This window comes from Carya illinoinensis, chromosome 11 (assembly GCF_018687715.1).
Source record: "Carya illinoinensis cultivar Pawnee chromosome 11, C.illinoinensisPawnee_v1, whole genome shotgun sequence".
In the NCBI taxonomy this organism is placed as follows: domain Eukaryota; kingdom Viridiplantae; phylum Streptophyta; class Magnoliopsida; order Fagales; family Juglandaceae; genus Carya; species Carya illinoinensis.
The window spans coordinates 44386319-44404310 of NC_056762.1; the positions used below are offsets into that span (position 1 = coordinate 44386319).

The following is a 17992-nucleotide window of genomic DNA, read 5'->3' on the forward strand; positions in this document are numbered from 1 at the left end:
TGTTATCGAAGCTTCAAAATTTTCAGAATGGAGACATGCAATGCAGCTCAAATTCGATGCGCTCATGTCCACCAACACTTGGTCATTGGTTCCCCCTGCCTCAAACCCGAATCTTGTTGGCTATAGATGGATATTCAAAGCCAAGCTTCTGTCAAATGGCTCTATTGAAAGGAGAAAAGCACGACTTGTAGCCAAGGGCGACAGTCAACTTGAGGTCTTGGACTACAACAAAACGCTCAGTCCTGTGGTGAAACCCACTTCAATCAGGTTAGTTCTATCAATTGCCATTTCCTCTAGTTGGCCGATACAATAATTAGATGTCCAAAATGCATTTCTACATGGGACATTTGATGAACAAGTTTTTATGACTTAGCCACCTTGGTTTGTATGCCCTCAGTTTCCTCATTATGTCTACAAGCTCAACAGAGCTTTATATGGCCTTAAACAGGCTCCACGAGCGTGGTATGTGCGATTGAGTTCTCAGTTGCTTGAATTGGGTTTTATTGTTTACAAATTCGATACATCGTTGTTTATATACAGGCATCACTTTGTGGTTGTATTTTCGTGTACGTGGATGATATCGTGCTTACTGGCTTAAATTCGGATGTTCTAACTCATATCATTTCAGTTTTAAGCATTGATTTTCCTATTAAAGACCTAGGATCTTTACATTATTTTTTAGGACTTGAATGCAATCGTACCATCACTAGACTAAAGTTATCTCAAAGGAAATACATTTTGGAATTACTCAAAAAGACAAATATGTTGAATTGAAAGCCTGTAGGCAGTCCCATGTCCCCTTCCACCAAGTTATCTGCCTTTGATTCAACTTCTGTGGAAGATCCCTCTTTTTATCGAAGTATAGTAGGAAGTTTGCAGTACTTATTATTTATGAGGCTTGATCTTGCCTTCTCTATCAACCGTGTGTGCCAGTTTATGCATTCTCTATGTTTATCTCATTGGTAAAGTGTTAAAAGAATTTTACGGTACCTAAAACACACATTGGACTATGGTCTCTGGATTACACCTTCTCCCCTTTTTTCTCTGGCTGCTTCAGACTGGGCTAGCTGTCCAGATAGAAAATCAACTGGTGGCTATTGTGTCTTTTATGGCAAGAACTTGGTTTCATGGAGTTCAAAGAAGCAATCAACTATAGCTAGATCAAGTACGGAGGCAGAATATAAGGCTCTAGCTCATGCTACTTGTGAACTGTTGTGGCTGCAATCACTCCTATCTGAGTTAGGCATATTTTTGACAAAACCTCATACTCTTTACTGTGACAATTTGGGGGCAAATTACCTCTCTATGAATCCAATGATGCACTCCAATACCAAATATGTTGATATTGACTATCACTTTGTTCAGGATCGTATTCAAGCAAAGGCTCTTCAAGTTTCCTTTCTATCACGTAAGGATCAACTTTTTGATATATTTACAAAACCACTGTCAACCACGAGATTTTCAACATCGAGATCGAGCCTCACTATTCTTCCAAATATGCTTGGCTCGTAGGGGTGTACTAGCAGTGATCAAATTACCTCAAAGACAGGCACCTCATCTGCACATTCAAAGGACGTGCTAAGCCAGAATCCTCTAAAATAATTCTGTTATACATGTGTCATCTTATTACTTGTAATTCTGAAATATTAGTACAAAGAATATTCTCACTTGATGTATATAAATACTCACTTTGTAGCAAATACGATGGCATGAAAAGGAAACAATTCCTTTCAATCTTACTCTGCTTTATTTGTGTTTAATAATGTTAAACGGTCATATAAAAGTATAAACTCATATAGTTTAGACTTTTCTTAGATCATTCCATTTGTAGAGCCAAACTCTAAAAACTTACAGAATCCTCCTCATTAGATGATAATGCATGTGGCATAAATATGTCTGTGAACAATGTATCCTCTCATCCTTGTTTTGTAACGAACATGCAGATGTAAAAAGTGCACTTTCTATAACAAAGTCATCAACACAACAATTTGCTACCAATCTCTTCATTTGCTCTTCACACAAGGGAAATAAAACTCTACTTCTATGATAAAGAATGAAGGGGGCACAATGAGCTTAAACTTCCTCTTAGTACCTTTGACTGAGGTGTTTTCTGTCTGCAAAACTAGCCATTAGCTTCTCTGCATTGAGGTTGTTTTTGTATACATTGAAAATAGCACCAGGATGGATGATAGATAGAACAGGCAGATATGCAAACTATTGAAATTAATGTGTTCATCTTGATTAAATAATTTCATCATCATTTTTTTTAAAGAGAAGTTAATGTAATGCTTTAATTATTGGTAGTTACATTCTATGTATTTGATCTGAAGACTCAAAAATGAACTTATATAAAGTTCAGCTATTATGATGTAATTTACTGATGGGTTATTGAAAGAGACTAGAAGATACGTACTTTACTTTTCAAGTTAATTTCTCTTCATCTTCAATAGGTGGTACTAGAGTAGGTTCGATCTATTTAAGGTCGAATAATTTCAAGTTTTGGAGCCACAGCACTAGTTCACATCTTCAATGGAGAGGGTTATAATTACTGGAGTATAAAAATGAAGACTTTCTTCATTTCTCAAGATCTGTGGGAAGTAATAGAGAAAGGAGTTACCACTCCAGTTGAAGGACAATCAACAGCAGTCCAAGAACAATTAAAGTCTGAGCAGCAGAAAAATGCAAAGGCTTTATTTGTTCTTCAACAGGCAGTGAGTGATTCTATGTTTCCCATATTGATGAGAGCTACAACCTCAAAGCAAGCTTGGGATATTTTACAATTGGAATTCCAAGAAAATGCAAAGGTAAGATTTATCAAACTTCAAGGCTTGAGAAGAGAGTTAGAGAGTTTTAAAATGAAAGAATCTGAAAGTGTGAAAGAGTACTCTTCTAGATTAATCGAACTGGTTAATTAGATGAGGACTTATGGGGAAGAAATCATTGATCAACTTGTTGTTTAGAAAATTTTAATTAGTCTTATAGAAAAATATGATCATGTTGTTGTCAAGTAGAATAATCTAAGGATTTAACTACTCTAACAATCACTGAATTGATGGGATCCTTGCAAGCACATGAATGGAGAGTTGAGAGAAGATTTGAAGAGTCTTTAGAAAATGCATTCCAATCAAAAGTGAATGTAAAATTTTAAAAGTCAAAAGATTTGAAAAGGCAAGGCCAGAATTCATCAAAAAAATGAGAGAAAACTTGGAAAGAGGAAAAGAAGAAAGGAAAACATAAAGAATTTTCACCTTGTGGAATATGTAAAAAGACAAAGTATGTTGGAAATGATTGTTTTCATGAAGGAAAACCTTAGTGCACGCATTGTAAAAGGTTTGGCCATGTTGAAAAAGATAGCATAATCAAAACCAATCAACAAGCAAATTATACAGAAGAAAAGAATGAAGGGCATATGTTCTTTGCTTGTCAAGCCACATCAACAATGCTAGCAACATTTGGTTTATTGATAGTGGATGCAATAACCATATGGCAGTAGATGAAGACATCTTCTCACAACTTGATGAATCTATCAAAACAAGAGTTAAAATGGGAAATAGAGATATGATGGAGTCCAAAGGGAAGGGAACGGTAGCCATTCAAACAAGAAAATGTAGAAAATCTATTAAAGATGTTTTGCTTGTTCCTTCTTTAGAACAAAACTTGTTGAGTGTTGGTCAGATGATTCAAAATGCTTTGCACTTTGAAGATAGTATATGTCAAATTTTTTATAACAAAAGTAATCTAAAGATAGCTGAAATTAAAATGGAATGCAATAGGAATTTTCCTATTCATTGGCAGCATCCTAAAGCTATGAGTGCTAAAGTTAATCATTACACTCTATGGCATCAAAGGTTTGAGCATTATAGTTATGATGCCTTGAGACAGCTGCATCAGAAAGAGATGATCAATGACTTGCCATTAGTGCAAGAACAGAAGGCTGTTTGTGAAGGATGCATGCTTGGAAAGCAACACAAAAAATCCTTCCCATCTGAAAGTACATGGAGGGCCAACAAACCATTGCAATTGGTTCACTCGGATGTGTGTGGTTCAATGAGAACACCATCACAGAATCAAAACAGGTACTTTCTTTTGTTTATTGTTGATTATACAAGGATGACTTGGGTTTATTTCTTGAAGGAAAAATCAAAAGTGTTGGGGATCTTCAAGAAATTCAAACTAGCAGTTGAAACAAACTTTGAGAAGTGCCAGAGGCACAGAATATAACTCTCAACTATTTGACAAATTCTGTGAAGAAGAAGGCCTGGAACATCAGCTCAAGTTTTTGTATACACTCCTCAGCAAAATGGAGTGTGAGAAAGAAAAAATAGAACCGTGATGGAAATGGCCAAATCAATCTTATTGGAGAAAGGTGTACCTACAAAATTCTGGTCTAAAGCAGTCAATACTGCTATGTATTTGTTGAATAGATGTCTTACAAGTGCACTGCCTGACAAAACTCCATATGAAGCCTGGTATGGTAGAAAACCATTAGCAAGCTACTTAAAAGTGTTTGGTTGAATCTGTGTTGTACATGTTCCAACTCAAAGGAGACACAAGTTAGAGGAGAAATCTCAAGAGGGAATTTTTCTGGGATATAGTACTCAGTCAAAAGGTTATAGAGTCTACAATCTAGAAACAAAAAAAATTGATTATAAGTTGAGATGTACGAATGGATGAAGAAGCTTTTGGGGATTGGGAAATAAGCAAAGTCTCCAAGAAGACTACCTCAGTTCCAATTGACAACTCAGAACTAGATCAAAATGTTCAAGTTGATGATACAAGTTATACAACTGAACTTTCAGATAGTTCAAATGATTCACCACCAAGGAGGCTTAGATCATTGAATGAAATATATTAAAGCTATAATTTTCTGTCACTAGAACCTGAGAATAATGCAGCAGCCTCTAAAGAAGAAGTGTAGGTCAAAGCAATGGAGGAAGAAATAAGAATGATCAAGCAAAATGATACTTAGGTATTAGTTGATCTTCCTGCATAAAAGTAGGTCATTGGAGTGAAGTGGGTCTACAAAACCAAGTTGAATCCTGATAAATCAGTTCAGAAGTATAAGACTAGACTGGTTATGAAAGGGTATGCTCAACAGTTTGGAAGAGACTACAATGAAACCTTTGCACCTGTTGTAAGGTTAGACACAATCAGGACCTTGATAGCATTGGCAGCCAAGAAAAAAATGAAAAATCTTCCAGTTAGATGTGAAGTCTGCTTTCTTAAATAGAGAGTTACAAGAAGAGGTGTATGTAAGCCAACCAAAGGGGTTTATTTAAGAGGCTGGAAAAGTGTTGAGATTAAAGAAGGCATTGTATGGCCTAAAACAAGCACCTCGAGCCTGGTATAGGAAGATAGATGGTTATTTTCTTGACCAAGGATTCCCAAGGAGCAAAAGTAAACATACACTCCACACAAAACACCAAGGAGCTGCTGATATATTAATTGTTTCTTTGTATGTTAATGATTTAATCTTTACAGGAAAGAATATCAAGGTCATTGAAAGTTCTAAAGAAAATGAAAATTTTTGAAATGCGTGACCTTGGTATGATGCATTATTTTTTGGGAATGGAAGTATGTCAAGTGGATGATGGTATCTTCATTCCACAAAGAAAATACACTGATGAAATACTGTCAAAGTTCAAAATGCTCCGGTGTAAAGCAGTGGCAACTCCTCTGGTTGCAAGAGAAAAGTCCCAGAAGGATGAGGAGTTAAAAAGGCTGATCTTGCTCTTTTTAGGAGTTTAGTTGGCAATCTTCTTTACTTAACTGCAACAAGACCAAATATAATGTTTACTACAAGCTTACTGTCAAGATTTATGCAAGAACCCAACCAAGTTCATTTTGGTGCAGGAAAAAGAATCCTCAGATACTTGCAGGGAACTATTAATCATGGCATTTGATTCAAGCATTGTCCAGAAAGAAAACTGATTGGTTATACTGATAGTGATTGGGCAGGCTCAGTGGATGATTTGAAGAGCACTTTAGGTTTTTGTTTTAACCATGGCTCGCGAGTATTTTTATGGGGTTCAAGGAAACGGAAATGTGTAGCTCAATCCATTGTTCAAGCCGAATATGTTGCAGCTGCAGGTGCTGCAAATCAAGCTATTTGGCTTACTAGAAGTTTGGAAGACATGGGAGAGAAGCACTTGAAATCTGTTGAGATCTATTGTGACAACAAGTCTGCAATTGCCATTGCCAAGAATCCTGTTTTTCATAATAGGATCAAGTACATTGCAATTATGTATCACTACTTAAGGGAAGTTGAAGCTAGTATAGAGATTCAATTAAAGCACTAAAGAACAACTTTCAGACATCTTCACCAAAGCTTTGCCGAGGGACAGATTTTAGATGTTAAGGACCATGTTGGGAATTTCAGACAAACACATTAAGGAGGAGTATTGAACTAATGTGTTCATCTTGATTAAATAAGTTCACCATCATTTTTTTTAAAGAGAAGTTAATGTAATGCTTTAATTACTACTAGTTACATTCTATTTATTTGATCTAAAGAGTGAAAAATGAACTTATATAAAGTTCAGCTATTATGATGTAATTTACTGATGAATTATTGAAAGACATAAGGAGATACGTACTCCATTTTTCAAGTTAATTTCTCTTCATCTTCAACACAAACTATACATCCACGTTTTGAGTGAAAACAATATGCTTAAAAGCAATCGATTATATGATTGGTTCCATATTCATATATAATATGATCAGAGGAATGTATATTATTTGACAAAAAAGAGAGAAAGCAAAACAGAAAAGAAAATCCAGCTGCAAGAGTAGATGTGAGACGTGACTCAATAAAAACGACTGCCCGTTTTCCATCTTCAAAAAGAAAAAATAAATAAAAAGTAAAAACCCACAAAATTAATACGACAAAAAAGAAGCAGAATTAGTGAAGCTACAGTAGGAAGCTGAACCAGGGCATGCCCAGCAACAAACAAGAAGATAAACTGAACCTGTGAAGGAAAGAAAAATATTTTTCTTTTCTTTCTGGTTTAGGGTTTTGGGTATATACTTTCTCTCACATTATTTTTTTTCCTGAAAAATGGCATCTTTTCTGTCTCTCTACCCCTTCAATACCACCCCTCCTTTTTTTTTGAACGTCTTGGACTCCCACTTGATCGTACAGTCTTTCTCATGTTTGATTGGAGAAGGAATTGTTAAGCGGAGGAGCAGCGGGCGCAGGTTTGAGGTGCGGTCGACGCACTCGAGTCCTAAGATCCTCAAGTCCAACCGGAGGTCGCGCTACGGTCAGGCACTCTCGCCATTTGACACTGATGATGATGAAGAAGAAGACGACGACGACGACGTGGTGGAGGATGATTGGTCCTCGCCCAATGTGAGCTTACTTCCGCTGCCTACTTGTAACTGTTTTCCTTCCTTTTATAAGCATAATTTTGTTTTAGTTCTCTTCTTTACTGGCGAAAGATGAAAACGAAAAAGCATTTAAGACTTTCTGCGTCCTAGTTAAGATTCGACTCTGCGCTTTTTGGAAGCTCTCTTCACAGTTCTGGGTTTTCTAATCAAATTATTCGAAAGAGTCGACTTTTCCTTTTTACGAACTTTGTTCTTTTGCTCCTCTCGCAAGAACAAATTTTCAACTCTTTCAAAGTAATTGCTACTGCTTTTAGAAGTAGAACTTCTTTTTGATTCGTGCTTAGAAAGCATAAGATTTTTTACTCTGAAATTTTGTGCTAATTAAAATCAGACCGACTGTACTTTCTTTATATGTTGATTTCTGGCCACTGGAACTAATCGAACTGCTATAATAATAATAAAAAGGACAGTTAGATCTTACTTCGGACCCATTTTGGATTAGGAGCTATATCGAGCCAAATGGTTTGTATTAGACTTGTATCAGTGTGGGTTTGCTTGAGCGTTTACAACTATTTTGTATTGACGACTCCTATTTAGCCAGTGGCCATATTCACAATCATGGAGAATTATTGCTTTTGTTGTCGTTTGAACATCCAACCCAAAACAGTTGTGGGGTTCCTCTAACCCTGATGATCCAGCCAAAAGAAAAATGGCCAAATGGTCCTGGCACGTGGAATCTAAGAACATGTCAACCAGGCTCTGATCCAAAAGCTTAAGCCTGTAGGTGGACAGGCCTATGCTTAAAAACACCCATAACCATTACACATGGTAAATACATAATCACTTAAGCTCTGCGTTTGCTGGTGTGTCTGTAGTTGTTATGTGTATGCAGATGCAAAAGGTGATAAAACATGCCACTTTGATTTTCTGACATGTTTTGATATTAATGTGATGTCTCTACAGGATGACTTTGCGGAAACTGCAGAATTTGATGTTAATGGAAAGAGAGTAAAGTCCCAGAACAGACATAAAACAAGAAAAGGTAACCAGAGACAATCAGAAAAAGACCGGGGTATCAGATCATCCATGTTTGGACAAAACCTCAAAGTTGATGAAGACCAATTGTATGTGAGAAATGGCAAGAGCACCTTCCAAAGGAGTGACATTGGAGATTGCTATCATGATTCAAAGAAAACAGAGGAAGTCAGATCCTTGGACATGAATGGCAGAGGGAAGGTAAGTGTACGTTAACATGATAGGCTGTCAAGTTTAAATTTGAACTGTACTGACATGGCGAAAAAACATTATACATGTTGTCTTTGATTACAGATGATGACAAGGAAATCTATGGAGGGCAAATATCCTCAGCTCTATGAAGAAATAGATTTGGATAAAAAATGTATGCCCCTTCTTGATTACTTGACCACCTTTGGGCTCAAGGAGTCTCACTTTATCCAGATGTATGAAAGGCACATGCCTTCCCTTCAAATTAATGTGTGTTCCGCTCAAGAAAGGTTGGAATACTTGTTGAGTGTTGGTGTCAAACATAGAGATGTGAGAAGAATACTTTTGAGACAACCACAAATTTTGGAGTACACGGTGGAGAATAATTTGAAGTCCCATGTTGCTTTCTTGATGGGTTTGGGTATTCCAAGTTCCAGAGTAGGCCAGATAATTTCAGCTGCTCCCTCTCTGTTTTCTTATAGTGTTGAGAATTCATTGAAACCCACTGTTAGATACTTGGTTGAAGAGGTTGGCATTAAGGAAAAAGATTTAGGTAAAGTTATACAACTTAGCCCTCAAATTCTGGTTCAGCGCATTGATATAACATGGAATACTCGTTATATGTTTCTGTCAAAGGAGTTGGGAGCTCCAAGAGATAACATAGTCAAGATGGTGACAAAACATCCTCAGCTCCTCCATTACAGTATCGATGATGGGTTACTGCCTAGGATCAATTTCTTGAGGGGTATTGGGATGGGTGATGCTGACATCTTGAAAATTTTAACGACCCTTACACAGGTTAATTTACTTCTCTATGCATGTTTAAATCTTTGCGAAATTCCTTTTCATCCTTTTTAACTGATTGGAATTGCTTGTGTTTGTTTTGGAAAAAACAGTTTAATCTTTCCATACTTACCCTCAACCTTATTCTAGACTTTCTAGGCATAATTTTTTCTTCTTTCCTGCTATAAGCATCGGTTTAATTGTCTTTTTTAATTCAATCTGCGTGCAGGTGTTATCTTTGTCACTGGAGGAGAATCTAAAGCCCAAGTATATGTACTTGATCAACGAACTTCATAATGAGGTGCGTTCATTGACAAAATATCCAATGTACTTAAGTTTGTCTTTGGACCAGAGAATTCGTCCTCGTCATAGATTCTTGGTTGCACTAAAGAAAGCTCCGAAAGGACCATTTCCTCTCAGTTCACTGGTTCCAACCGATGAGTGCTTTTGTCAACAGTGGGCTGGAACCAGTTTAGATACATATTTGGCATTTCGGCAGAGACTACTGCTCAAGGAGTTTGCAAAGAAATATGAAAAGAAAGGATAACACACTGCACTCAGGTGTGGCCTATGTACTTGGTAGAGCAGTCTCGCCATTAACTTCGGCAACCAAAAACTTCTTTTTGCCAATGTTAATGAGGTTTTTCGGTTGAAGTTCATCTTTGATTTTTGTAAGCCTCAAGCAAGCAAATGTTGTGCCATGGTTCAAGGATGCGGTATTCAGCACTGTAATTGGCGCTGACGCTAGTCTTATTGCGAAGTTGATAGTTATATTCTCATCAAGGGCCTGCTGGGGGTTTTATCTACAAAGTTATGGTAATCTAAAAGCAAGATGACCTTGGAAAACTATGCCTGAGTGAAGGTCAGCTTTGAATCCTTGAACAAGAAAGTGAATGATAATAGAAACGGATGGTGATATATTCTAATGGCCCTTTGACCTTATGGCACCTCCATCCGTCCCATGTATCAGACAGTGTGGGACATCCAGGATCCAATTCTCCTCAGTTACCTAGAAATGAAGATGGTGGATACACGTTGGAGAGGTTTTTTTTTTTCTCCCTAAGCTGGGTATACGGTGGAGTTGGACTTAGCATTTGAATTTTGATAGTTCCAATGTAAGGTTTTGTTAATGTAAACTGTTTATGTGAGTCTGATCTGGTTATAACCTCCCATTTATAAACATTCAATATCCAAAATCATTGAAGTCTACCCTTTTTGATACAGGATAATATTCCTCCATATATATTAGAATATAGAAATTTATTAATCTTGGCTTCTAATTCCTATGTTATACCTGTACTTCCATAGCCTGTCTGCTAGTATGTGCCCTACGATATGTTGCTTGATTGTCATAGCTGATTTACCCTGATCTGCTATTAGTTGAGAGAGCTAGTCAGATAACCGCACAATTCGTTCACAAGTATACAATCGATTTGCTGTAACTTTCTTCTCTTACCAATGATCTGGTGTTGTGGGGTGGATTTGATTTTCTTATCTTTATCAACTTCTTTAAACAGCTGAAAAGACTGAACATTTTCTTTGGGAATTCTATAATCTTTTGATCATTACAAAATGCTGTGCAAAACGAATGATCGGTGATTTCGTATGAATTGCTCAGATTAGAGGCATAATTTGAACAGCTATGCGTGAGGATTCTTGTGTTATATTTTTATGTTGCCCGTGATAGTGAAGTGTTAGATAGGTTCTCGTTTTTTACCTAATCGTATGTCTTATTATCAGCTTGATTTGAATTTGTATATGAATCAATGTGTTCCCAACATAAACAAATACCATCCCTGGTTGCTTGTCTTCCGATGTTTATGAGAGGAAAATACGTAGTCTGCAAACTGCTAGCACAAAGAAGAGGTTTGGTACATTTGGAACACTGCAGAGTCACTCTCTTTTCAGCAAAAGCATCATCAAGTCATGGCTCCCTTAACAAGGAGGTGATAGAGATGCATATGCTAGTTCAACTCTTAAAAGGGATTCTCGCTAATAATAAGTCTTCGAGTTGAAGTTGATGCAGCTTGGTTGCCAAGTCTCTCTCTCACACACCTGCTCTCTTAAAAACCATTAATTTTTCCGAAACTTGCGGTCATGCTTTTGCTCTGAGTTGCCGAAAAGCAGGCCATCCAATAAGGTCCAGCTTGGTAGAAGAATTATATCATGCCAAGGGACCCATCAATGGGTGGTGTCATTTTCAAAACAATTATTATATAGAAGGAGATAATGAATGAGACATGGCTGAACAATGCAATTCCTTTTCTTTTATTATTTTAAATATAGGTACTTGTAAATTACTCCAACTCTATTCCATCTTTATCTTCATTAACTTGTTTTGTCTTGTCAATCATTTTGTGGCTCACATCACTACTCATACCTAATCAAATAGATTTTGAACTTTTGCCATAATAATACAAGGCAACTAGTATATTATTATTATTATTATTATTATTAGGATGTCACTCTCACAGAATCGTCAATTTCTTGCTTAGCTTTAAGTCACTTCCTAGACCAGGGGCTCCATATCCCGTCGTCTGGGCATTATTATTGTCATCAGCAATTGATCTCAGTATGCTGATTATTATTTACTCTTTGTACGGATGATTGAGTCAACTCCAGCTGGGCATATTGGCTCATGAGTTAACATATTCGGTTCAGATTTAGCCAGGTGGAATATCTGGTTGTTAATGTAATTTCATATTTTGGATAATAATGAGCTGCAACCCACCATTGTTGTGCAAGTTTTCTTAGTGGTTGGTGTTCTGTTCATGGGCAGATCCTTGTCCAGTGCCTCTGTCCTTGAAAACCAAATCGCATGCTCTACCACTTAAAGCGAAATCACTTGGTTTTGCTACAAGGGATGTTATGCAAAATCAAGTGGTTTCGAGAAGAAAAATAAAGGGAAAACAAGGCCACGATACAAAAGTAAAACCTAATCCATCACACGAGATTTGGAGATGGAAGATTGTAATTCTTTCCGATATCAGCAAGGAGAATTGCATCTACAAAACTCCATTTGATTACACAAATGAGATAGAAATATCTTTTTTAAATGTTGAATAAAATTTTATTATAATATAATTTTTTAATGTTAATTTTGTTTTAAAATTTGAAAAAGTCTTAATTATTTATTATATTTTATATAAAAATTTATAAAAATTATAATGATGAGATGAGATGTTTTGAATATCCAAACGGCCCTAAATAAACAGGTATAAAGCTGTTGCTAAACCTTTTTGCTGAAGATATTTCATAAACTGTTCAGTGTCGTAGAGAATCTAGAACACTTTAAACATTGCATACCTTTTGGTTCCTATCTTCCACTAAAGACTACTAATTACATCCTCTGCTAAATATTCAAATCACTTGCCTTCTTTCTGTGATTGAGATTAAGAAACTGTAGAACCTTTTAACATATACTTCTATGTATCATATTCTTCTTCTTTTCTAGTTCCTTCAACCCGAAGTAAGGGGGAGGATATTCTTCCGCTGTTTCTTTGTTAGCCAGTATATACTTGCAGGAAACTTTTGATTGATTGACGAACTCGTCGTGAAATGAGAAAATGGTGTATAAAACCAGCAATGTTGCCTTTAAACCAGAACTCTATCTCTATAATCTTCTGTGTTGCTGAATCTATATGACCGTAGAAATGCTGCTACCTATCGGAGATGCAAATGGGCTCTCGGGGAGATTAAGAGATTGACTGCTGGAGAAAAAAAAAAACATAATAAAATCCAATCAGAAAAGCAATGAGTTCATAACAGCAGCAATGCTTAGCTGATGCACGTTACATGCATGCATGCATATATGTAACAGATAATGGTGTGAGTCTACTACAAAAGGGCCTTTAAAAGTGAATCAGAGCTGACTCCCAGTTAAGATTTCGAAACAAAAAAGGCCAAACAGCTTAAGAGTTGGAGAGGTGATGCAGCAGCAGCAATCATAAACAAGGATTGATTTATTAGAATAGAAATTCATTAGAGCTCTAATATTTAAACGCTAAGATCTGTTTCAAGATAAAGATGATTAAGGGGTAATCATTGACGAGGGGGGACGACAGAAATGACGGCAAGACTTAACTTACAGCACAAACAAAGTTGTCTCTACCTTAATTCATACCTCTCCTGGTCAGTGTGGGTGTCTGTATGCCTGGGTTTACCATCATCGCTAGCAGAGCCATTACTCAGAACATCCAACAGATAATTGAATCTCTCTGCAGATGGGAGATTTAATGGATCTGCATAAGCAAGGAATTGAATTAAAATAAGAACAGGAAATGCCTCAAGGGAGAAAGTTATAGAAAGAATAACGGGCAAACAAATTATCAAAAACCAAAACACTCGGTGGAGAAACAAATGGAAAAAACAACACACCATCCGAAACTTTTAACCCATCGATGTAGCCAAAATAAGGCTGACTAATTGTAGATTTCCGTGCCAACTGCAGGTCTGCAAGACGCATCCTCTCAAGTTCAAGGGCCTGCTCTTGCTCTTCTATAAGCTGCTTCCTCAGTAACCTGGAGGTTTCACATCCTCTTGGCACTAAAAATAATCGCAAATTAGACAGCATAAAACTGTATGGCCATAATTAATTTTTTATACTAAAGTGAGCAACTAAATGGACGACCAAGCAAAATGATATAGAGTAAGCGCTACCGACAAAAAAAATTAAAAAAAAAAAAAAAAAAAAAAAAAAAATTCACACCTTCAAGCTATATGTAGGTACATGTGGATTGTTGAATATCACAAACCATACATTTCAGAAAAGTACTAGCATATTATAACAGATCCTACTCACTTGCATGAAGCTCAGATTCCATGTCAGCAAAGTGGGGAGAATAGCACAATTGAGGCTCAATTCTCTCTGGGAATCTCCTGCTGGAAAATAAAAATTCACATGGAATACTGAATGAGTGAGAGACAGGAGTCCCAACATCGAAACTGCAGATAATAAAGTCCTCTGTTAATGGGAAAAAAATGGGGCTATAAAGGCATATAATTTCACCATTACATGCTGTAATGAATACAAGCAATTTTGAGCATATACAGTGAATTAATGCTGGCCAACTTTTGAAAACCATAAGAAATATAAGCTGTAAAGAGCTGTCTTCGCAAGGTTTCCAACAAAGATTTTAAGAACAATTTACAGCCCTGAAAAATTCTCTCAGATCTATCAACTTATCAAACTCTTTAATCTAAAGGCAGGTTATTGACAGTGTACACAACAAGAACAGAAAACAAATTTACCTGTCATTAAGTTTTGATTTTTCCCTGTAAGGTTTCACAAGAACACGGGCCCCACAAACAAAATGCGGATTTCCTTTTGCCAAAATAATTTTCACAGTGTCTGCGCTAATAAATGTTACAAACCCAAACATCCGTTTCTGTTGGCAGGGAATCCTCACATCTTCAACTGGACCAAAGGTGCTACAAACAAAACCCATCACAATAAAAGAACCTTTCGACACTACAAAATCACTTACAAAGAAGCCAGCAACTCCCACCTAAGAAGAGTTCCAACATGGAATTACCTGAAGTAGTTGGAGACATCCTCCTCTGTAAAAGTGCTTTCAGCTGGAAAAGTTAGATATATCTGTCGTGAACCACTGACAATTGGACCGGGGTCACTTTTCTCACTCCGATTTTCCATGTATTTTGCAGCATCTTCTGCCAAAATTACTGCATGCTGCCCATGAGGCCTGCAAAACATAAAGTGCAGCAGTTAAATATTCGTAGGCGAGAGATCGTTTATTCCAGTAGAGCAACCGATTAAAGGCCTAAAATTTGCATTGCACCTGTCAATCAACCGAATGCTGTTTTTCAAACGAGCAAGAAGTTTTGTCAAACTATAACCAGCTTTACCATGTCTCTGGCTCTCAGTGAGGTACCCTTCTGCCTGAAGAACTTTTCCAAATTTCTCATAATATATCATAGGCAGGGAAGCAATCGAAATAGGATTCCCTCTTCTTGATTTTAGAATCTCAACTATTTCCAATTCTAGCTTCTCAAGCGACCTAGGCGAGAAAAAATGATCCTCATTGACGGCATCATTTCCATACATCTGAGATAAGCTTTCAGGTATGACTTGTCCATGGAAATACCTACAGCTACTTCCATGCTTGCAAAACCCCTTGTTAAAATAGTGACAAATCTTAACCGGAACTTCAGGCAGGCTTGAAAATCTTCTACTTGCTCTAGCACTCAAGCTCCCCATTGCAGCATCGGGGTAGAAGTAATCGTTCGAAAATCCTGAAAGTCCACAATTTGCAGGATCTATTGGGTCCTCTAAACCCAAAAAATGAGTCTGGTTTTGGAATTCTGCAGTAGAATCTGAGCAACCTTGTAGAATGAAATCAGAACCATACTTGCTAGTTAGCTGAGGATCCCAACGAGGAGATGAAGCACCAAATTCAGTTGGTGATGAATAAGGCCTAGACGAGACATGTGAAAAAGGATTGAAAACTGGGCTCTTGATTGGTGAGATTGGAGATGGTGTTGACTTAGTTGCCAACTGATGTAGTTCGGCTTTGGCTTTGAAAATCATTTCATGAATCAAGTTGTCCGGACCCAGGGCCAATCTAACCATTTCATGATCACCACGGTCTTGTAAAAGAAGATACCCTATAATCTTTGTAGCATTTTCTGGTTCTAGTTTCTTGATTCTGTTGAACACTATTCTTGTATACTCTGAAAAATCCATCATCTATCTACCGAGCTGCAAACGGACCAAAAACAAAAAAGTTTAACATATAAAATAACTACTTTCCACAAGGAATTCAAATCAGCAGAAGCAGAGCACTACAAACGGCAAAATATTTACCAGAAAAATGTCAAGAAGTCGCGAAAAGGAAAATCTTACATACTTGTCTAAGACAATATAAAAGGATTAAAGAGAGATACGTCAAAACGCATAGAATCTTAATCCTTCCTGTCGAAGAAAAAGTTGCAGATCTAGAATACAATTTACAACATGCCTATAAATAGAATCAGCAAAAACACAACATCATTTTTTCTGTCAGAAGCTTCAAGAATAGAGACCCTATTCCACGAATCTGATGTATATGTGAGACACACTGACACAGAAAAGAAATCTCTGCAAAGTCTACTCCTTTTTCCCGTCATTCTTGTTTACGGCAAACCATATATGGAAATCCATTATAGGACAGACTGCAGCCCCCAGAAAGAGCAACAGTATATAATTTTTTCTCAAATCTGGAATAGGAAATATGGAAAGAACATTTGTCCATGGAAACCACATGTTCAAAACGCTATTCTTTCCAAAGAATCAAACACCATACCTTGAATCACCAACACGACAAAATATTTTCCGTCTTGAAAAGAAAAATAAATCCAGATTTAGAGAAAGAAAACACTGAACTAAAATACAAATCTTTTTTCAAAGAACAACATAGTGCCGTCATTGTATTTTATATACGAACTCCAAGGATACAACTTTTATTACAAACCAAAAAAATTGCTCCAAACTCGAAACTTTTTTCACCGGTTTTTGGAAACCCGAAACTAATAATCATCGGGACGATAAAGTAGGGAAAAAAACTACATAACCAACAACAACATATATCGAACGCAAAGGGAGAAAACAAACATATATCAGGCAAATCTTAAGCAAGAACCTGCAAAATGTTAACTGTCATTCAAGCAAACTCATGAACAGAAAATGACACTGCGCAATTAAGACTGACTAAGAAATAGGAACACACACCACAGATGCAACACACCCACCAAATCTATGTAGTCTCCTACAGTGCAAACAGCAGTCAGAACTCAAACAACCAACAGAGAGGGCCTTCTTCGAACACCATGTTTTAAGTTTTAACTCTCTCTCTCTCTCTCTCTCTCTCTCTCTCTACGACACTCTCAAGCATTCATTATCCAGGGAAAAATAGACATCATGTTTATCTCAAAAAAGCAAACTGACAGAAATGTTGCATTTAAAGAGCACAACAAAATTTTAAATAAATAACAATAATCACATTTTCCTTTTCCTTTTTTTTTTCGTGGAAAGTAATCAAACTCTCAAAAGAAAAGGTAAATTTAAATAGTTTTTGTCAAGAACTTAATAAACACTGCTTAAAAAAAAAAAAAACTTACCGGGAAACAAACAGGGCCACTAGAGATTTTGATTTGAAATTTTGTTTTTAACTTTTCAAAACTACGTTCAGATTATATAATTCCATATAATTATGGCCATATTTTTTGCTGAATTTTCGAAAGTGATCACAACTGCATGGACCACGTGAATGACATTAATAGCCTTTCTAGAAGTGAAGCTAATTTTTCTTTTTTAATAGAAAAAATATATATTATGGAATAAAAAAATGATAATTCGGAAATTCCAATGTGCTAAATTTATAACTTCCACCACACATGTCGGCAAAATGTATATCTTGAGTGGCACAAACGTGGATTTTCTTTTGTCGTTCAAGGAGTGGTCCTCCTCGGATCTGAACCGTTGGATCTTTCTCGAGATTTACTAACCTCTTATCTCAGGCTTGGTGGGATGGGGGACCATGCAGAGCTCGTAAACCTTAGCACTTCACAAAACTTTATATAATTATTATTATTATTATTAATTTATTTTTTTGTTTTAAGGATATTTAATTTTTTTTATTTCGGTAATTCCAAAACTCGA

At 36.6% G+C, this 17992-nt stretch overlaps 2 protein-coding genes across 13 annotated transcripts; one reads left to right on the plus strand and one right to left on the minus strand.

The window, feature by feature from the left end:
- The first annotated feature begins 6913 nt into the window (after positions 1–6913).
- Positions 6914–10545, plus strand: LOC122281870 (transcription termination factor MTERF9, chloroplastic). 2 transcript variants are annotated; one of them, XM_043093696.1, is made up of 4 exons: positions 6914–7351; positions 8293–8565; positions 8659–9351; positions 9566–10545. In XM_043093696.1, the coding sequence occupies exons 1-4, from the start codon at positions 7058–7060 to the stop codon at positions 9881–9883; spliced, it is 1578 nt and encodes a 525-aa protein (XP_042949630.1). In that variant the 5' UTR covers positions 6914–7057; the 3' UTR covers positions 9884–10545. The 2 variants fall into 2 exon arrangements, with proteins under 2 accessions (XP_042949630.1, XP_042949631.1); XM_043093697.1 differs by lacking the exon at positions 6914–7351 and adding an exon at positions 7412–8157.
- A 2015-nt stretch (positions 10546–12560) lies between these two features.
- Positions 12561–17242, minus strand: LOC122281872 (zinc finger CCCH domain-containing protein 18-like). Of its 11 annotated transcripts, none has more exons than XM_043093708.1 (8): positions 17083–17242; positions 15135–16054; positions 14871–15038; positions 14587–14766; positions 14138–14214; positions 13714–13881; positions 13460–13577; positions 12561–13043 (listed from the first exon to the last, which is right to left on the minus strand). In XM_043093708.1, exons 2-8 carry the CDS (start codon positions 16040–16042, stop codon positions 12974–12976), a joined length of 1689 nt encoding a protein of 562 aa, XP_042949642.1. In that variant the 5' UTR covers positions 16043–16054; positions 17083–17242; the 3' UTR covers positions 12561–12973. The 11 variants fall into 11 exon arrangements, with proteins under 11 accessions (XP_042949642.1, XP_042949641.1, XP_042949640.1 ...); XM_043093707.1 differs by having other exon boundaries at positions 12561–13046; XM_043093706.1 differs by having other exon boundaries at positions 12561–13046; positions 13448–13577.
- Between the last annotated feature and the right edge of the window lie 750 nt (positions 17243–17992).

Bases quoted from the DNA above. Each gene is read 5' to 3' on its own strand.
- LOC122281870 (XM_043093696.1), top strand. From the start codon at position 7,058: ATGGCATCTTTTCTGTCTCTCTACCCCTTCAATACCACCCCTCCTTTT. The intron at 8,566-8,658 runs GTAAGTGTACGT...CTTTGATTACAG, and splicing joins ACATGAATGGCAGAGGGAAG to ATGATGACAAGGAAATCTAT. The intron at 9,352-9,565 runs GTTAATTTACTT...ATCTGCGTGCAG, and splicing joins TTTTAACGACCCTTACACAG to GTGTTATCTTTGTCACTGGA.
- LOC122281872 (XM_043093698.1), bottom strand. From the start codon at position 16,042: ATGATGGATTTTTCAGAGTATACAAGAATAGTGTTCAACAGAATCAAG. The intron at 15,039-15,134 runs GTGCAATGCAAA...TATGTTTTGCAG, and splicing joins AGCATTCGGTTGATTGACAG to GCCTCATGGGCAGCATGCAG. The intron at 13,578-13,713 runs GTGTGTTGTTTT...TTGCTTATGCAG, and splicing joins TGGGTTAAAAGTTTCGGATG to ATCCATTAAATCTCCCATCT.